At 38.2% G+C, this 20,502-nt stretch overlaps 1 protein-coding gene across 7 annotated transcripts in view; it reads right to left on the bottom strand.

Moving 5' to 3' along the window:
- Window positions 1–1,017: 1,017 nt before the first annotated feature.
- Window positions 1,018–20,502, bottom strand: part of fam83d (family with sequence similarity 83 member D) — a 24,094-nt gene continuing 4,609 nt past the window's right edge. For 4 of the 7 annotated variants that reach the window (XM_028446005.1, XM_028445999.1, XM_028446000.1 and 1 more), the window contains exons 2-5: window positions 10,350–11,134; window positions 4,079–4,246; window positions 3,868–3,992; window positions 1,018–2,316 (exon numbers count right to left, since the gene is read on the bottom strand). In XM_028446005.1, the coding sequence (XP_028301806.1) occupies window positions 1,527–2,316; window positions 3,868–3,992; window positions 4,079–4,246; window positions 10,350–10,997 (1,731 nt within the window). In that variant the 5' untranslated portion in view covers window positions 10,998–11,134 and the 3' untranslated portion in view covers window positions 1,018–1,526. Of the gene's footprint in view, window positions 2,317–3,867; window positions 3,993–4,078; window positions 4,247–10,349; window positions 11,135–13,430; window positions 13,523–20,502 lie in introns of those variants that run through there. The other 3 variants (XM_028446006.1, XM_028446002.1, XM_028446001.1) reach the window with 3 other exon arrangements.

The raw sequence follows: 20,502 nt of genomic DNA, 5'->3' as shown, positions 1-20,502 counted from the left end.
GAGGAAACAATTGGACGGCGGTTGCCTATGAAAACATTTTATAATTCTGTGAAAGGCACAGTGAGAGCCAGACGCTCTACACAATGATTACAGAAGCCAAATTTGATTCAAAACACCACTTCAAAGCCTTTTTTCCCTCACACTTCAGCGGATATTATCAAGTACCAGCAACCCTCAGATAATCGTATTCATTGTAGTGACACGGTGATGAAATTATTATTGCTACGTGTCTTTGGTGGAAATGTCTGCAGGATGTTCGTGTCAGATGTATTTCTGCTTTCTCTTAACTAGGAATCTTGTCACGAGACGGAAAAAAGAACGGACTGAGAGAAAAGCAGATGTTCTACTACAGCAGGCGTAACTATATCCACCATCACCTAAACACACACTAGAGCAGTGGTTCTCAACCTCTTCAGCCCACAACCCCCAAAAATAAAGCTTCCAGAGACCAGGGACCCCCAGTGTACCTGGGGGTCCATCCATAAAGTCAGTAAAATGATCACATTTATTTATTCATCTAAATAAAATCTACTGTAATCCAGGAAGTTTACTATCATTTGCACCAAAGTATATAGTCATAGAAATAAAAAGTGAGCAAAAATGGTGGTGAAATGGGATTTTAAAAACCACAGAAATTGGTTAAAATTAGAGAGGCCAAAAACAGACAGAAAAAGTGGAAAATTGTCAATCTTGGAATAATTAGTTTAAACTGGCAAAGAATGGGCAAGACAAATTGTGAATGTGGTAAAATTGGCAAAAATAAGCATGAAATATGGTCCAAAGAGGTTAAAAGTCATTATATGTGGGAATAGTGGTGGAAATGGTTTAGTGCAGAAAATATCTTGAAAGCGGTAAAAATCTGCAGAAAAGGCATTAAAATTTGATAAAGAAGTGGCAGAAATGAGAGAAATGTAGCAAAAATGCATTAAAAGGAGCAAAAATATGGCAAGAAAAAGTGATGAAAAAAGATTAAAATATGGCAATTTTGGTGTAGTTGCAGAAAAAGGGTAAAAATGGTTCAGTGTAAATTGGTTTAATAATAGGCATGACAAATCGGGAATATGGTTATGGGTTAAATTGGCAAAAATAAACATGGAATATGGTGAAAAGCAGATAAATGTGACAATAATTATTTTAGATAAAATTTATTAATCTCTTGGGAAGACTCCGTCAGTGAAATGACATTTCCAGCAGCATTACAGCAATGGGTCAACATATACAACATTAGGTGGAAAGGGTTTAAGTCCCCAGAATGTCTTGAAAGTGGAAAAAATAAGCAGAAATAGATTTAATTGAAATTTGATGAAGTGTCAGAAATGAGAATAATGTAGCAAAAATGCATTAAAAGGAACAAAAATATGTCAAGAAAAAGTGATGAAAGGTTAAAATAAGGCACGTGTGGTTGCAGAAAATAGTAAGAAAAAAATGGGCTCAAACTGTAAAAAAAAAAAAAATACTCTGTCTCTTGAAGGCATCTGGCGACCCCCTCCCAGTGTCTCGCAGCCCCAAGGTTGAGAACCCCTGCACTAGTGCACACATCTGGCTCTTGGCCACGTGCCCACCCCCCCGGCGTCAACAGGCCGCCTGGCGCTGGTGTCCTGCTCACAGCTGTCACGGATCCTCTGCCTGCCATGTCCGTGGTTCCCAACCCGCGGGGCCATGTTGGTGATGTCTGTGAGCTGACGGCGCTCCGTCAGGACGCTGACCATGTGCTCCACTTTAGAGCGGATGGTTGAGTAGTGGAACCGCCGCCCCTTGCTCAGCTTGTGAAAGCAGTCATTTAAGGCTGGGTCTGTTGTGGCGGGGGCCTGGGGGGGCGGACCACGTGGTGCTGTGGGTGTGACTGGGTCAGTCTGTGTGTCGCTGTCCATCACTGACCTGTTGGTCTGGGTGGAGGCGTGGCAGCAGACCGTAGGTGGTTGTTCTTCTATGTGAAAAGGCAGCGTGGCGGTGATTCCTGCCAGGATTTCCTGCTCCTCCTCCTCCTCCTGCACGTCATCGTTTAAAGCGGAGCTGGTTTTGTGTTGAACTGGAGACAAGAGTTCACACGAGGTCTGCATGGCTGGAGTTAGAGGTCTACGACTGGGTGTACTGGTCAGACCTGGCGGCGCCCTGGTGGGGTGAGGGGAGCAGCCCGTCTGGTGCTTGACCATGTGCTCGTAGATGCCGCTGCTGTGGAGGCTGGGGGGGCTGCGGGTGTTGATAGGCAGTGACTGGGCGTACAGGATACGGAACTCCTCGTCAAACTTCTCTGTGATCTGACCTGAGAGTTCGATCAGGTTACTGCTGTTCAGACGGCCGTCGCTCCAGTCAAACCTACGAGTGGGACGAACAATCCATGCATCCTTATTCTGACATCACTAGCTGCGTTTCCATCACCCTTGGAAATGCGCAAAATCTAAATAGTGCAATAAAAACTGGTGATGGAAACACCTGAATTTTTAAAAAAAACACTCAAATATCGCAAAAAAAGTTTTGATGCTTTCATTAGGAGGAATTTCAGACGCTTCCATAGTAAAATGTGTGACAAAAGCGCCATGAAACACTTTTTCCGCAAATACACGTCACATAATGTGACGTACCTGGTCACATGACCAGTTCTCTCCGAGAAAACATGGCGCGGTACGTGTGGACAGAAGGAGGCTGGGACATTTCTTAGCAACTTAAAAATGATTAGTGCCACATTAGACGTGAAACAATAAAGGAATACAGAGTGTTATAAAGAGGTTCTGAGCGTCCATCTTTCTGTAGAGAAGTCTCACGGGATGAGATTACGAGGCTCCAAAGCAACGTTCAATGGAAACGCATTCAAAGTGCAATTATACTTTATTGACATTTAGAAATATCGCTTTTATTTTGCAAAAATCTGTAATGATTTTTTTTTTTCTTTGTCTGCACATGCTGTCAATGGTCAACACCATAAGAGCAATCTTTTTAAGACAACAATGCATGTTTTGTTATTGCAATTAAATACATTTATTTTATTGCATAATTGTGACCATCACCAACGCATACATTTCCAATAATCGATTATTTAAAGCACACGTGTCAAACTCATGGCCCGGGGGCCAAATCCGGCCATTTGGAGGATCCATTTCAACAGTTGAAAAAAAAAAAAAAACCTCAAAATTCTTACTAAATTCTTACATTTTTGTCAAATTATGATATAATATTTCCCTTAATTCATTTGAAATTAGTCAAAAAATGTAGGAAATTTAAAGTGACGATACCATTGGAACTGATGTCTATAGTTATTGCTTAGATATTGTCGATTTCTTACACTTTCTTACATATTTAGGGAACAATAATATTGAAATTACTCGTTTTTAAAATCTGTGGCCCACTTCAGATCAAGCTGCTCCGTATTTGGCCCCTGAGCTAAAAGTAGTTTGACACCCCTGATTTAAATGGTGAAGTACACATTATAGAATAAGTGTGTGAGAAAAAAAAAAATCAATTCTGCGATATATCGCAATATTTCACCGCGCAATTATCGCATCGATCCAAAAAATATCCAAATACATTTTTTAATCATGTTTTCTAATAAAAAACATTTAATTGCGCTAACATATGCATAGCACGTGAACGCACCATTAAATCTTGTTAAACTACGTCACTCATCAATGCATTTTAGCTGGAAGTTGACTGCACTTTATTTTCATAGAACATACTGGACATTTTGATAGATGTATGTGGTTATTGAAAAAAAAAAAAAAAAAAAGAAATGAATAACTTAGCAGAATCCGAATCTGTTATAGAAACAAAAGTTTAACTTTTTTGAAAAATGTAGTTTGATTCACATATTACTTGTTTTTGATATTTATACTCTAATTAGAGTTAGTTTGGTGTTTTTAATGAAGTGTTTACCTGTAGGAACCTGTGGCCACTTTGTGTCCATCGATCAGCATAAATCTCTCGTGCACATTGCCTGTAATCCTGGCTCCAGATCTCATGTAATAAGTCGTTCCGGCAATAGTTCGGACTCTCATTTGCTGTAAGGACACGTGGAGTGAATTATTAATGCCATGCTGCACCCACACAGACATTTGGCTACTTTAGAATGAACCCAAACACATACCCGCAGGTCATCCAAGCGCACGCTGAGGTTTCTGCACATCTTGAGGAAAGCAGGCGCGCACGATTGGTCGAGCAGGATGTAGACGGGGACTTTACGGAGAGAGCACGCCTCCTGAAGATCCTTAAAGATATCCAGGTCTGTCAGAGAGTCTGTAACTATGGCGATCACCTGCAGTGGAAAAACACAGCGGTTGTAATAAGACAGAATTCCTGTTTAAGGCCCAACGTCTCCCACAAGGAACACATGATTGTGTTTTCATTTCTATCAAACACAGGCCCTTATTCAAAATGAGCAGCAAATCTCTGCCAGACGCTCTTCTTCTTCTTCTTTTTTTTTTTGTAATTTGTGTGCCAATGAGTTTTCTATTGACTGTGTTCCGTTACCATGGCAATCATTGGTAACGCTTGGTCAGCAAACAAATGACTTTTATACAAGAGATCAGTGTAAGGGTCTGCCTCCTTTTTCTCAGCCTTTAATATGCACTTGAAATGTCTCTTTTTGCAGCAAGCACGAGGTGAATTCCACATTCTGCACAAAAAAAGAGGCTCAGGATCAGAAGTGTGTGTGTTTGCAAACTGTGTAGAAGGTCACGGTGGTCGATGGCTGGAAAAAGCAGGGGTTCTCAACCTTATTTAACCCATGACCCTCAAAATAAAGGCTCCAGAGAGCAGGGACCCCCACTGGTACTGAAGGTGGTTGAACACGGACATGAACATTGAAGAATAGTCATGTGGAGACAGGACCATCTATAAGGGGGAATAAAGGGGAGAGATTTTTGGGGTCCATCCATAAAGTCAGTAAAATGATGGTCCATTGTTCTATGAATCTGTGATAACCACATTTATTTATTTATCTGAATAATATCCACTGTTATCCAGGAACGTTTACTGTCATTATTAGGTGTGACGATATCTCGATACGGCAATATATCGCAATATTTTTCCGCACGATCGATTATCAATTTTTTTTTTTTTTTAAATCTTTTCTGCTTTTTCACTAACATGTGCAGGTACGTCTTTGCAGAAATGTTGTCACTGTTTGTTGAAGGAACCAATATATTGTTTACTGGAATATTGCACTATAATGTTGTCACTGGTAAGAAAGACCCTATTTTTTGTTTACAGAAAGCAGTTTTGGAGATACTTATTGGTTTACATTGGTATGTTGACCCTTATTTACAGAAATGTTGCAATAAAATATTGTCACTGTTCATAGGACACTTTTTTAATTTATTGTCTTTCAAAGATATAAAATAAAAATTGTATTTTTTCACTTAATCTTTTTTTTTCTTGTTATGTCATAGATTATCGTAGATTGATTTCTGACCAATATATTGATTATCACAGTATCGTCATATCGTGAGATAATCGTTATCGTGAGCTTTGTATCACGTATCATATCGTGAGGTAGCCAGAGGTTCCCACCCCTAATCATTATAGTCATCTTAAAGACGGAAATCATTGTTTTAATCAGAAATAAAATGGGTTAAAAGTGACCAAAAATGATGAAATGGACCCAAACTCGTATCTCGATGTGTATCATGTATATATATTTTTTTCATCATGTCTTGTATGTTGCAATATTAAAAAAAATATATATAAAATAAAAATAAAAATGGATATTTGGCACCAGTGTATAAATAACGTACGGAAAGACAAAATATCGCAATATACTGTATCGTACTGATATTTTAGAACACCACTACTATATATTGCCCAGCCCTAGTTCAAAGTGTCAATATTGGAATAATTGGTAGGAACAATTAGTTTAATTTGGTAAATAATTGACATGACAAATGTGAATGTGGTTAAACTGGCAAAGATGAGTATGAAATATGAAGAAAAGAGGTTAAAAGTGACAATAATGAAACATTAGGTGGAAAAGTGGTAGAAAGGGTTTATAAGTGCTGAAAATGTCTTGAAAGTGGAAAAAATGTGCAGAAAAGGCATTAAAATCTGATGTAAAAGTGTCAGAAATGGGAGTAATTTAGCAAAAATGTATTAAAAGGAGCAAAAATATGGCAAGTTTGGTGTAGTTGCAGAAAAAAATGTATAAATTTGCTAAAATGGGCTCAAATTATTCAAAAGGTATTCTTTGTTTCTTGAAAGAATCTGGCGACCCCCGAACCCAAGGTTGAGAACCCCTGCTGTAAAGAACTGGCAAAGAAACAAGTTACAAATCAGAAGAAGACCTGAAATGCTGTGTGGCGTATTACAGTTTAATGAAATCGTTTGGATAAAAGAAACAAAGCTTTGATTATTCTACTAGAAATCACTCAAAAATAAATCTACACTTACGTAGATCTGTGAAAACAGATCTGATTTGGGAAGTGATTCAATTCTCTGACATTTTTTTACCTATCTGGCCAACATAGATAGATATTATAAGCTCCAGGGCATCCACATGCAGCCACGGAAGCCTTGAATATCAGCATTTATAAAAAAAAAAAAAAAAAACTCCAAAGGGATGTGAACATGCAAAGCGTGAATCACAGCAAGTCGAGACATATCTGATAGAACACAGGCCTGAGGAGCTTCATGTTCATCCCTAATACACACATCCAGTCAGAAGCACCTCAACACTCCTTATTCTGCTGCTGGTAGGATCTCTATTACCTCCCTAAGAAACTACAATGTATCACATCAAACTGTTAACACGTAAACAACTGTTGGAGAAAACACCAAACACTGTTTGTTTTGTTGTTGTTTTTGACAAAAATTAAAATTTGAAAGAAAAGGGCAAAAGATTTAGGTTTAGTTCATTACTGTAAAAAAAACTACAATACTGGGTTAAAATCTTTCTGTTGTGTTTTAGTGCATTTTTTGTATAATTATTGTTTTTTTTGCCATTGTTGTGTGATTCTGGAGTCATTTTGTGTATTTTTGTATGTATTTTTTGTATAAATATTTAGTTTTGTGAATTTTGAGTCATTTTCATATTGTTGTTGTTTGGTGTATTTTTCTGTAAAGTATGTTTTTTGGAATCATTTTGTGTGTTTTGGGAGCCTTTTGTATATTTTTGTGCATTTTTGTTGTCGTTTTGTGTACTTTCCAGTGACGTGCCATGACCACGAGGTTGGGTAGGCACATTGCAAATCGAGACCACCAATGACAATTTCATATGTTTCTGCTGGCAAGTGTTAATCTAACAAAATCATTGTTTCAAAATACCATTAAAGAAACATAAACAATTATTTAATATTGCCTCCATACTCTCCTAACAAGATATATCTCATGACACGACAGCTCATCCGTTGTTTGTGTTGGAAACACAGAAACATGGAGAAAATGACAACAACAACAACTTAGAACATCCACAAAGCCAATCCTTCCTTTTGTTCCATTCACTGTGGAAAATATGAACATTTTTCTGACCTCATCTTTGCTGAAGGTCTGGTAACTCAGGTGTTGGTCTCCCATCTTTTAAAAGCTGTCGTTTTTCCTCAAAAACAAAGTTTCTCTATCATCTCTAGCGCTGTCATCCTGACTGTAGTGTTATCCCGCCCACTAGCTAGAGAACATAGTAGCTGCAGAAGCCACATTGTATCAATTCACTAATGCACTGTGAACGTACAGTATAGCATTTAGCATAGCACGGTTACGACCAAAGGCAACGTAGAGAGCTGCCTTTTTACGTAACTGGTTTTCATCTTGGGGAACTGACTGCGCATGCGCAAACATAGAAACATGCTATGGGAACAGAGGCAGAGCAGCAATGTGCTTTTAGGAGGGGGCGTGGCCTCCTCCTGCCTTACAGCAGAGTGAGACTGTGCAGCCATATCAGGAAATAGCGATGTTTAATCATTTGGGCTATGGAAAGCACAAAATGCTGACACTTTCAAACTTGTAGGTATAGGCTATTGGAAATTTAAAAAAAAATCATTTGTAATTATATTATAATTAAAATAAATAATCAAAATATCAATTCACCCTTGAGTAGGCACTGCCTACCCTGACTGCAATCACTGGTACTTTCTGTATAAATATTGTTTAGTTTTTTGTTTTACATCATTATATGTATTGTTGTATCTTTATCGGTGTAGTTTTGTGCATTTCTGTTGTAATTTCGTATAAATACTTAGTTTTGTGTATTTTGAGTCATTTTCATATTTTTGTTGTCATTAGGTGTGTGTGTGTGCACACACATCAGTGACTCACATCAGGCCCAATAAGTGAGACTTGAGAGCTTTGCTAGTTTATCAGTGTGATCGGCTGCTCAGACGCCCCTCCATCCTCTCAGTCTAAACTATCTTCTTCTCTCTTACTCGTGTGTTTGCAGTCCGTGTCTGCTTGGTTGTGTGCGCAGCGATTGGCTCTGGCCGCACACGTGACTTGGTGAGGAGCTGTGCAGTGAAATAGATATAGATGGTATGCTAGCGCCCCCTCACACACTGAGGTCAAAAGCTGAATAGGTTTCACTTCTGGGCAAACTTGAATGTACCGTCCAGCCGAAATAAAATTAAAATAAACATTTGGAAATGACCAAATTACTCCAAAATAACAGATGCACACACTTGTGGTATTTGGAAGTTCTTGACAAAGTTTCAGGTCAAACTCGGGATGGGAATCGAAAACCGGTTCTTTCTGAGAACCGGTTCCCAGTAATCCAATTCTGAGGAATTGTTTGTTTGCTTGCCTGTCAATTCCGCTTATCGGCTCCTCTTACATCGCAAATACGTAACGATAAACTCCTCCAGGTCCTGAATATTGTGTTTATGCTAGCACCAAGTGAAGCTCCTCCCACCATATAGTTGTTTGCTGTCAACCACGGAGAATCCACCTCCTCCACCCACAGCTGTGCTGTCCTCCGTGCTGCGTTTGTAGCATCTCTGTTGCCACGCTACTCACTTCCGGGCTAAACTAAAGCTTTACCGTTTAAATACATAACAATAAGTGCAGCTATACTTTTGGTTAATATGTTCTTTTTTACAGAATAATCATTTGTTTTATGTCTGAATTAGTTTTGGATCAAGTTGTTCAAGTTCAAAAGGAGCACTGTAAATATTATCAAATGTCTGTAACCAAAATGTGTCATACGTTGTAATAATAATAATCATTCATCAATTTTATATAGCGCTTTTGTATATAATACTATCCAGTGAAAACAATCTATACCTGGTTGATTAAAATAGAGCTGATATTCCTGCAGGAAATTAAAGAGACAAAGATAATATAATAAAGAGTTAAAGCAAACAAATCCATTTGTATTATTTAATTCCCTCACCCAAATCGAATCCATAAGCAGTAGAGGTGGGGACCTCTGGGTACCTCACGATACGATACGATGCATGATACAAAACTCACGATATGACGATACTGCAATTATCGATATATTGGTCAGAAATCAATCTACGATAATCTATGACATAACAAGAAAAAAAAAACAAGTGAAAAAATAAAATTTTTACTTTTTTATCTCTGAAAGACAATGAATTTAAAAACAGTGACACAATTTTATTGCAACATTTCTGTAAATAAGGGTCAACATACCAATGTAAATGAATAAGTATCTCCAATAGTGCTTTCTGTAAAAAATAAATAGGGTCTTACCAGTGACACCATTATGGTGCAATATTCCAGTAAACAACATATTGGTTCCTTCAACAAACAGTGACAAAATGTATGTGAAGACCTACCTGCACATGTTAGTGAAAAAGCAGAAAATATTTTGGGGGGAAAAAAAAAAAAAAAAAAAAGATAGTTAGCACGAGCATATCGATAATCGATCTTGCAGAAAAATATCATGATATATCGCCGTATCGAGATATTGTCACACTCCTAATAAGCAGTATCGATAATGGAATCAGAATCGCTAAATTCTTATCAATTCCCATCCCTAGGTCGAACTCATACCACGTTGGGGAGATATTCGCTCCACACACGCATTCACGCAGACCTTTTTTGCTTTATAGATAGATAAATTAATACAGTGTAAACCTCTCTGACATCCTTCACAATAAATACTAAAACAGTGTATACCTTCATAATAAATACTAAAACAGTGTATACCTCTATTGATTTATTCATAAAAATTATTATTATTCTGTATACCTTTATAATACATACTAATACAGTGCATTGTTTGCTTTATTTCATTCAAGACATTAAAACACATTCTTTCTCCTCCACATTGAAAAAAAAAAGATGAATAAAAGGAGCAGAAAAAAGTGAACGTATAACATCTGCCCACACTATAAAAAAATTATGTTTACCTTTATAATAAATATTAAAACAGTGTTTAGTTGTATATTAAATACTAATAGAGTGTTTACCTCTTTTGCAGCCTTCACCATCCTCCTCACGACCTCTTTACAGCTGTAAATAGACTCTCCATAGCTGGGCTGGAAGTGGGCCACAGCCCGGGTCACCCCCCGGTACGAGCCTGCGGTGAAGGCGGGCCACCCAATCTCCAGCAGCGGGGGCTCCACGTCGGACAGCTCGGGGAAGTATGTGACGGAGGAGCAGTCCACGGAGGAGTCCCCGGGCTGCTGCAGCTGCTCGTCCCCGGGCAGGGACACGCAGTGCGGGGACACGGCGGCGATGCGGATCCGCTCCATTTCCTGCTCCGACAGAAAGTTGGGGATCCGCTCCCTCCGCAGGAAGGCCAGGAAGTCCTCCTCCCCGGCGGACAGCAGCAGCTCCAGGGCCAGCCTGTGCCTCTCGTTGTACACCTCCTGCAGGCTCAGCTCCGCCGTCCCGGACAGTTTGAGACCCGGTCTCAGAGGAGAGTCATCCAGACACTGTGACAGCGCCATGGCGGAGCCTGGAGCCTCTCTAACGGACGATCCACAGGTAACGACTTCACTTTCAGAGACGGAATTTTCGTATTTGGTCCCTTCCCTCCGCGCTCGCGTGGCGTGGATTCCGATTGGCTGCTGGTATGGCAACAGGCTGTCAGTCAACTGAGGGGCTGTTCTCATTGGTCCGTTTGGAGGCAAACCGTTCCTCGTGGCCAAGCCCTCTATTCAGAGCTGTAGATAATAGTGACGTCTCACTCTGACGCTGCATCACCTGAACAACAGGTTCCTTGTTTCATGTTTGAACTGCAGAATCTCACCTTTGAAAACACACAAAAGCACAGGAAACAGCATTATTACTTGATTACTCAGTACCTGCTAATCCTGACCACCAGGTACCGATTATTCATTATACCAGATGTCCACTCTTTAGTGATTCAGCATGAAGCCACTTTTATAATCAGACTAATCTCTAGACCAGGGGTCTGAAACCTGCGGCTCTGGAGCCTCATGTGGCTCTTTGACTCTTTTGCAATGGCTCACAAATAACCTGGCAAGAGCCAGATTGATGTGTAGCCCCTCCCTCTCACTCAAGTTCTCCACATCAATCTGGGTCTGTCTAGATAATCCTTTCGGAACCAGAGAGGGACATGAACAGAATGCTTGAAGCTGATTGGGCGAAGCGCCTGTCCACCATGATTTATTTTAGTGAATCACAAGGTAACAAATGATGTCGTCATCAGCATGCGCCGCAGAGACTTCGCTGGTGAAAACTTTCTTTTTGGATAGTAATGCTACGGTCATTATGTCGTTGAGTGACTTTTGCCATTTTCGCAACATGTGTATGTGAGTTAAGGGCGCGTTAACCATCCTCCTGGGTCGACATCTTTCTATTTTGTTTCTGAGCTATGCTAATAGCTGTAGCCCAGCTAGTTCCTCTCCTCGCAACTGCGCATGTGCCAATTTTGCTTCAGCACTTCTGCCTTTCACATCCTGATATCTCGCCCTAAACCACAACACTCATGATTGGTTCGAACAGTTTTGGTTCGATTTCGAAAGGCAAAAGGTGGGAACAGTAGATGGATGGTGTTAGAGAACACCAGGTGAATCCATCTTGCAGGCAAGGTTAGCTCCCAATAGCTAAACAGAAATGAAAACAATGTCTTGTTATTTCTTACAGAGGGTATTACTGATAAATGACAGTGGCACCAAATAAAACCATGATTTGTCAACCTAAAAGTAAATCGCACCTCCCTACTTTGCCTCCTAAAACATCTACAGACCATCAACTTTCCCTGCACCTGTGACTAACCTTAAGTTCTAAATCCCTGGTAAAATAACTAAACCAACAAAAAGACTATTCTGGAAGAAAATAGAGATTTTATTTGTATGGGGAAAGATTAAATTAACTGCCAATGTTCCAGCTTAATATGCATGCCTAATGCGTTGCTAGAAATGTGCAATTAGTAGCCTATGTGTTGAACCACATGATCGTCAAATTTCAAGTTATTTTTGTAGCCTTTCAAATACATCAACAAAAAAACATTAAGAAGGCTTTTTTTTTGGCTCCTTTAGGACTTTAATCTAGGTGAGATGAGGCAAAATGGCTCCTTTGAGAGACAGAATAAAAGTTCCAGACCGCTACTCGAGACCATATGTTCTCAACCTTGGGCTCAGGACCCCATTTGAGGTCGTGAGACACTGGGAGGGAGTCGCCAAATGACTTTAAGAAACTAAGAATATGTTTTGAACCATTTCAAGCCAATTTTTCCTTATTTTTACCCTTTTTCTGCAACTACACCAAACATATTTTCATCACTTTTTCTTGTCATATTATTGAATAAAAACAGACTAAACCCTTTGTTGTTTGAGTGCAATTCCTGATCAAAATCACTTATTTTTTTCTTACTTCAGTTATTTAAACTATCATTACTTATTCCATAGTATATTTGGTTAGGTAAAAATGCATACAACAGGGATAAGTTGGTATATTTGAACCAGTTTTCACCGGCAATGTGTTCTATATACTGTATCAGACATGGGCAATGCACAAAATGACTCAAACACAAACAAAGTGACAAAAAAGTGCAGAAAAGGACATCAGAAATATGTATACTAAATTACTCAGAGAACACACAAGGCGACTGCAAAAATAATTCAAAAATGTATAAAATGACAACAAATAACTACAAAAACATCAGGAAAACATCAAATAACTACAAAAATTACCCCAAAAAACATCCCAGACTACAAAAAAACAGAAACATACACAAAATGACTATAAAAAATAACCCCAAAAATACACAAAATAATGGAAAAATACACACAACAGAGTGTATTAATGTTTAGGATGCTCATTATTCGAAATGCTGACATGAATATTGAAAATGTCGCCCACGGATCAGGCAAACAAGTTTGTAGCCACCATTGTGATAAAAGTTGCTCATCTCTGTTCTAGATGACTCACACTTAATGCTGCAAACTGACATAACATAAAAACAACAACCAAAAACAATGAGCAACAATAGTCAGAATAAAACACTTAAATGATCTTAATGAATAAGTTAGGTGGTAAAAACCAACTGAAAATCAAATGATAATGTAAAACGTGCTCACTGTTCTCGCTCCTATGTTCCTGAATCCTCCAGCATTGCACAGAGCCGTCTTTACACTGTAAACAAGGATCAACATATGGAGGTGGATGTGAACCAGCAACCAGACAACGTGTAAAAAGGCACGTGGCTGACATGGGAGACCGTTGTTGTTGCACGAGACTTATTTGCACTTCCATTAAGTCACATGCAAAAAACATGTTTGCACTACATAAATTCCGCCCCCTCTGCTCTTTCTTTGTTTCAATTGAAGATACATTTTCCAAAGAATTTACCTTTTTCTGTATTTTTCCTTAAATTGAACCAAATCGGTTTTACTAAAACACATTACACAACGTCGTAACTTTAGTGCCAGAGTTTTCTGAGTTCTTGACAAATGCATCTTCTCCTTTTGTGTGTGTGTGTGTGTGCGTTTACTGTTTGTAAAAACACGTGAGTTTATGATAATTATTTTAACTCATGTCTGTTTATCACAACCAATGAGGTAAGTCTTTGGAATCAGGCACATGTTGTGGGGAAAAAAGCACTTTAATTCTCTCTATTTTTCCAATAAATTGATAGAAATATTATGAATCTACCTTTACCAAAAGAAAATAGAGACATGCTCGACCAATAGTTTGGAATTACTGCTTAACAAAGAATTAAGATGGTTAAAAAAAGAGGAATGTATTGTATGATGGCAAAAATGCAAGAATATTATAATATAAAATCTCATGATTACATTATTTACACCCCCATTAAGGCAGGGGTTTTCAACCCTTTCAAACAGCGACCCCCAAAATAAAGGTCCGAGAGAGCAGGGACCCCCACTGTAGCTGAAGGTGGTTGAACACAGACATGAACATTGAAGAACAGTTATGTGGAGACAGGACCATCTATAAGGGGGAATAAAGGGGAGAGATTTTTGGGGTCCATCCATAAAGTCAGTAAAATAATGGTCCATTGTTCTATGAATCTGTGATAACCACATTTATTTATTCATCTGAATAATATCCACTGTTATCCAGGAACGTTTATTATTATTATAGTCATCTTAAAGATGGAAATCCTTGTTTTATTCAGAAATAAAATAGGTTAAAAGTGACCAAAAATGGTGGAAAAGGTGGTGAAATGGGATTTTAAAAACCACAGAAATTGGTTAAAAGTTGCAAATTAGAGTGGACAAAAACGGGCAGAAAAAAGGGTTCAAAGTGTCAACATTGTCTTAAAAGTGGCAGAAAAAACTCAAAACACTTACTTTAAACTGGCATATATATGGCACGACAAATCGTGAATGTGGCTAAATTGGCAAAATATAAACATGAAATATGATGAAAAGAAGTTAAAAGTGACAATAACGGGTCAATATATGTGACATTAAATGTGAAACATGGTAAAAAGAGTTTATAAGTGCTGAAAATGTTTTGAAAGTGGAAAAAATGTGCAGAAGAGGCATTGAGATTTGATGGAGAAGAGGCAGAAATGGGAGTAATGTAGCAAAAATGCATTAAAAGGAGCAAAAATATGGCTAAAAATAGGTTAAACTAGAGCAATTGGAGAGCTCAGACCTCCGCCAAGTACAGCACGAGTACCGGGTGTGACATACACACAATGCACCTCCCTACCACTACTACATTACCCAAAAGCCACCTTGCATTACCCATAAGCCACCGCGCTTAAAGGAGCAGGCTCAGGCACAGCTCCTATTTTCCTATTTTTTTGGTATTTTCTTATTTTTGGTAATCCAGAACATCACCAAATGTTCCTTGTCCCATAATCAACATTTCCTGAGAAGTTCATCCAAATCTGTTCATAACCTTTTAAGTCATCTCGCTAACAAACAGACAGACAGATAAACGCAGAGTAAAACATAACCTTCCGCTTTGCGCTTGGCGTTGGTAAATATGGCAAGTTTGGTGTAGTAGCAGAAAAAGGGCAAAAATGGGCTGAAATTGTTCAAAAATTATCCTTAGTTTCTTGAAGTCAATCAAACCAGCATACAGGAGCATTCTCCTATAGCACTTAATTTGTTGCACAACTTTCCTTCCTTTCCCTATTGCTGTTTTGTATTTTTTGGGTGATTCATACATACAAAGGGTTATCTTTGTTGTTCTGACTGTATAGCTCAAGGCAACATCTCGCAGAGATAAAGCCAGCCGCCGTTTGACGCCTCTGCACAACCTGAAGTTCCATTGTTCCATTGAAGGAAAAAGCACCCCAGATTGTGATGGAGCTCTCTCCACTGTGCCGTGTAGAAAACATCTCAAGTGGGATCTCCTCTTCATGTCAGTAATGATGGAAGCCATCAGGACTGTTAAGGTTAAATGTTTTCTCATCAGAGAATAAAACTTTCTTTCACCTTTCAATGTCACACTTTTGGTTCTCATCCAAACTCCAAACTAACAATTTTGTGGCGCTGAAGGAGACAAGGTCTTTGGAGAGTTTTTGTTCTTAAAGCCCTTCTCTCACAGATGCCGTCTGATGGTTATTGGACTGCAGTCGGCATCAGTAAAAGTCCTCATTTGAGTCGAGGATTGTCCCGTGTCTTGACGGACAGCCAAACGGATCCTCCTGCTCATGGCTGTGTCTACCGCTTGACCTTTTTGTTCCAGAACCTTCAGGATCTTTTAAAAAGTTCAAAATGACTGTTTTACAGCGTCCAACCTCAGCAGCAATGGCCCGTTGCGAGAGGCCTTGCTTATGCAGCTCAACAATCCGACCACGTTCAGAGAACACTTTTTTGCCTATGCCATCAGGAGGTCATCACAGAGTGAATACCCGACAGAAAATGACATTGAATCCACATTTTTCAGAGATTTTGGCTTTTAAAGGGTGTTTTACTGATTTAAAACCAAAACAGAAATACAGGAAAAACAAAAACCAGTTGTTTTTAAACTTGCTCTGTTTGTGTGATATTTTGATATTTACGAGGAAATTAGAGCGAAAACTGAAGTCCACTGCACCTGGACCAGGTGTCCTCACACAATAGGACTGTTTAGGATTTATTCCAGCAGTTTTCTGGTCCTGCTCATGTTTTCATTCTGTCTGTGGATGTTTTAGCTCATAAAAAGCTGCTCATGTTTATGTTTTGTTTCACTGTGGTACGATCCAAATAGTATCCAAATAAACTGGTGACTGACACCAGCCTCACACCAGACTGTGAGGCTGGTGTGAGGAACAATAGATGGTAGAACTTCTACCATTTGACACTTTTTCAAAATCAATTACTGATTTTTTGAGGGCAATAAAAATGTTTATTTTGCACCTTATAAATACCGCTAACAGCAGCCGTCAACACATACGGAAGTTGATCACAAGAAACATATCATGTGCATGTTTTACGTAACATCCATTTTTTGGTTTTGATTTAATTATGTATTAATAACATTTCAATTCACCAGTAATGTGACTTATGCATTGCTTCTTTTTATGTCCGGACCAGGAGCAAAAGTCCGCCCAGTCACCAGTTTATCTGGATACTATATGGACCATAACACTGTTCAGTAAAGTTGGCAGATATTCACAGATTCAGACTTCCAGCATCAATAACTCTTTAACAAAACGTCATCAACACACAAATTACGCCTCTACCATCGGAATAAGGTGGTTGTTTGGTTTTTCTGTATTTTTGTTTTGGTTTTAAGTCAGTAAAACAAAATAACCACACTGTTTATTTGTTATTCTGATTTGGTTTTGAAATGGAATAACCAAAGAGCGAAGGATACACGGAATCTCTCTGTGTCTTTTATGATTAAATAATTTCCATTAATGTGACATTGTCGTCATTCTTCAAATATTTGTACTTTCACTCAGTTCATGCACGTTTTTCCTGTTTCACGTCTCCTACACACAGACATTAACGATTGGTCGAGGGAGTCGAACACATAAAAAGCTCATGGCAATTCTTTTTACTTTGGGGTCGTGCCCCATGTGGCTAATTTAGACGGGGTCTCCTGAAATGTCTAGCATTTGATAAGAAATAATTACAACACATCATCTTTTAAACACCTATATTCTATACTTACACTTTCTGTTTTATCATGTAAAGCACATTGAGTTGCCTTGTGTATGAAATGCGCTATACAAATACATTTGCCTTGCCTTGCCTTTTTCAAATATGAATCTTTGGGCGACCGTGGCTCGGGTGGTAGTGGGTCATCTTCTGATTGAGAGGTTAGGGGTTTGATCCCAGTACCTGACTATGTGTCGAAGTGTCCTTGGGCAAGACACTGAACCCTAAGTTGCTCCCAGTGGTCGACTAGCACCTTGCATGACAGTCCTGTCCCACTGGTGTGTGAATGTGAGAGTGATTGGGTGAATGAGCTGATATGTAAAGCGCTTTGAGACTGTTACAGTGTGGGGATAAAGCTCTATATAAAATCAAGTCCATTTACCATTTACCATCTTGTTCAAATAAAATATGGTTTGATAATAATAATAAAAAATAAATAAAATACAGTATAAAAAATATCTGAGATTTTACATGTAAGAAATATTTAAAGTCATTTACATCATATATCATGAATGTCCAGCAATTGCTTAAAATTCCTAACTAATTCTCTTGAAATTTACAATGTAATTCACCAGAATTCTGTGTGGTATAATTTGCGTGAATTTTCCAGGTTTTAGGAAAGAAAAAAAACTGTGATTCAATATTACTGCAAATAACGTCATCCTGAAAGCTCCGTCATATTGTGTTATCATCATATCTACAAGTTATACAATGATTTATAAAGAGTCGTGTTTGTGCTGTAACTAATTACTTTGAACAAAATCTTTCTGTGGGCTGGACTAGATGCTCAATGGGCCGAATTTGGCCTGCAGGCCTCGAGTTTGACACAGGTGTGTTAACTGTCTGCCATTTTTCCAGTTACGTTTAATCCTCTTATTGCTGATTTAATATACGGTTTAGTGTAAGAGTTAAAGGCAATTATTGTTATCATAGAGAATAGAACAGAATATTATAGACAGAGGTGTAAGGAGTACTAACATACCCTACTCAAGTAGAAGTGCTCTTACTAGTACAAGTAGGTCATACATAAAATACTCAAGTACAACTTAAAAGTAGCTCAATGAATAGTACTCAAAGTAAAAGTTACTAGTTACTTTCACTCCCCACGTTTATGAAGAGACTATGAAAAAGAATTAAAAATTATCACAAAAAATTATAATTTATACAGCCAAACGTTTGGCAGTAGAAATGTAATGAATCACCTCACTTCTTTTAAAATGTACAAGTAAAATTACTGATTTAGAAATATACTAAAAAAAAGTACCCATAAAAGCAACTCAGTAATGTTAGTACTTGTAATCCATTACTTTCACCTCTGAGAATAGAATAGAATAGAATAGAATAGAATAGATCTACTGAACTTACAATTCTATTTTAGTTCATTCCCCTGTACTGTTTTCTTGACGATAATTACGCGCATCTTTCCATTTGGCACCCGTGCGCACTCCTCGGTGCGCTTTTACGCACAGACACAAACAAGGTTACGAGGGTCACACAAACACAACACACTACTATCTGTCATCACATTTATGTACCCAACTTACATGAAAAGTAAAATCCCACATCATGTTTGCAGTGACATGTCTGTGTAAATGTCTATTTAAAGATGGTGGGCTAATAAGCCGTGCTTGAAATGACAATTCCCACTGCGATTAATATTCATAGAAGCCTATCAACACTTGTCGAGAATAAAGTTGAAATCTCGAGAATAAAGTTGAAAAATTATATTAAAGTCGAAATTTTGAAAATGAACTCAAAATACAATATCGATGTTGTCATATAAGGTGAATTGGCCCTAGTCAGCTTCCGTAGATTTGACTTTTTTAGCAAACCGTCAACTTTTGTCACAATATTGTACTTTAAGTTTATTTTCGACTTTAATCTAGACATTATATTTCAACTTTATTCTCAAAATGTTGACTTTATTCTTGATTTGCCCAAAAATATTTTCTCCATCAAAACTGGCCCTAATCCACTGCTGTATTAATAGAATAGAATAGAATAGAATAGAATAGAAAAAACCTTTTCACACTCTCGGAAATCTCGCTCTCGTTCAGTTCTCGTGCGTGACTTCAATGATCAAGAGGGATAAACTCGCCTTGGCTGACAATGAATCTGACAGAGATTTAGATTATTTTTACTATTAGAGCATTGATTCTTTGTCAGTCTTCATGGCAGAAATGCAGAGTTAGCTGCTGAAGCGAATGCTGCTAAAGCTAATGCTGCTAAAGCTAAAATTCTGGTTTTTCCTGGTTTTTTAAACAGTGACCAATCAGCTGATCAGTGCGGTTTCACTTATCGATTTGTTTAGTGTCCATCTTGTGCACTTCCTTCAAATTTGTAAATTGAATTAAAATAATATCTTAATAACAAATAATCATGGACCTGGTGAGTGAATGCGTATGATTGAGAGGGAGATTTTTGGTTATGTTGTTGGTGTAATATGTTTGTTGATGATTTTAAATGATTTTACTGATGATTTGAAATTATGGTTTCATAGATTTTAAGCTGTTGAATATTTTCTGTTGCACTTTTTGATCATGTAAAGCACAATGATTTGCCTTATGTATGAAATGCACTATACAAATGAATTTGCCTTGCCTTGAATGGTGTACAGTCGCTCGTAAGTTTACCTTTTCAAAAATAGAACTCATACTGTCCTTTTCACTCTCGGAAATCTCACTTGTCCCATCAATAATAACAATACATTTTATTTATAAGCACTTTCCAAAAATTCAAAGACACTTTACAGTTGTTAAAACAATTACACAAATCAAAAAAATAAACTAACAAGAATAAAGGTAAATACAGAAAAAAAAACATAATAATAAGAAGTTAAAAGCTTGGGAGAAGAATGTGGAAACAGAGGAGGTCTGTCGCTTTGATACTGATTCTCATCTGTTTAACAAAAGTGTTTGGATATGTACATCATTCCCGGGTATAGAGTCCGAATTCTGCCCGCTGGAGACCCAGGTGTCACCTGTGTGGAAGCGAGCGGACTTCCCTAGCTTCCATACTGCTGCTGAGCTGCTCCCATAGGTTTTTAAAAGTGCTCGGATCGGCCGAAAGTGGCTTCAGCAGAAAA

This window comes from Gouania willdenowi, chromosome 5 (genome assembly GCF_900634775.1).
Source record: "Gouania willdenowi chromosome 5, fGouWil2.1, whole genome shotgun sequence".
Taxonomy (NCBI): Eukaryota; Metazoa; Chordata; class Actinopteri; order Blenniiformes; family Gobiesocidae; genus Gouania; species Gouania willdenowi.
The sequence above is the reverse complement of the archived record's forward strand: the minus strand, read 5'-3'. Positions and strand labels throughout refer to the sequence as shown.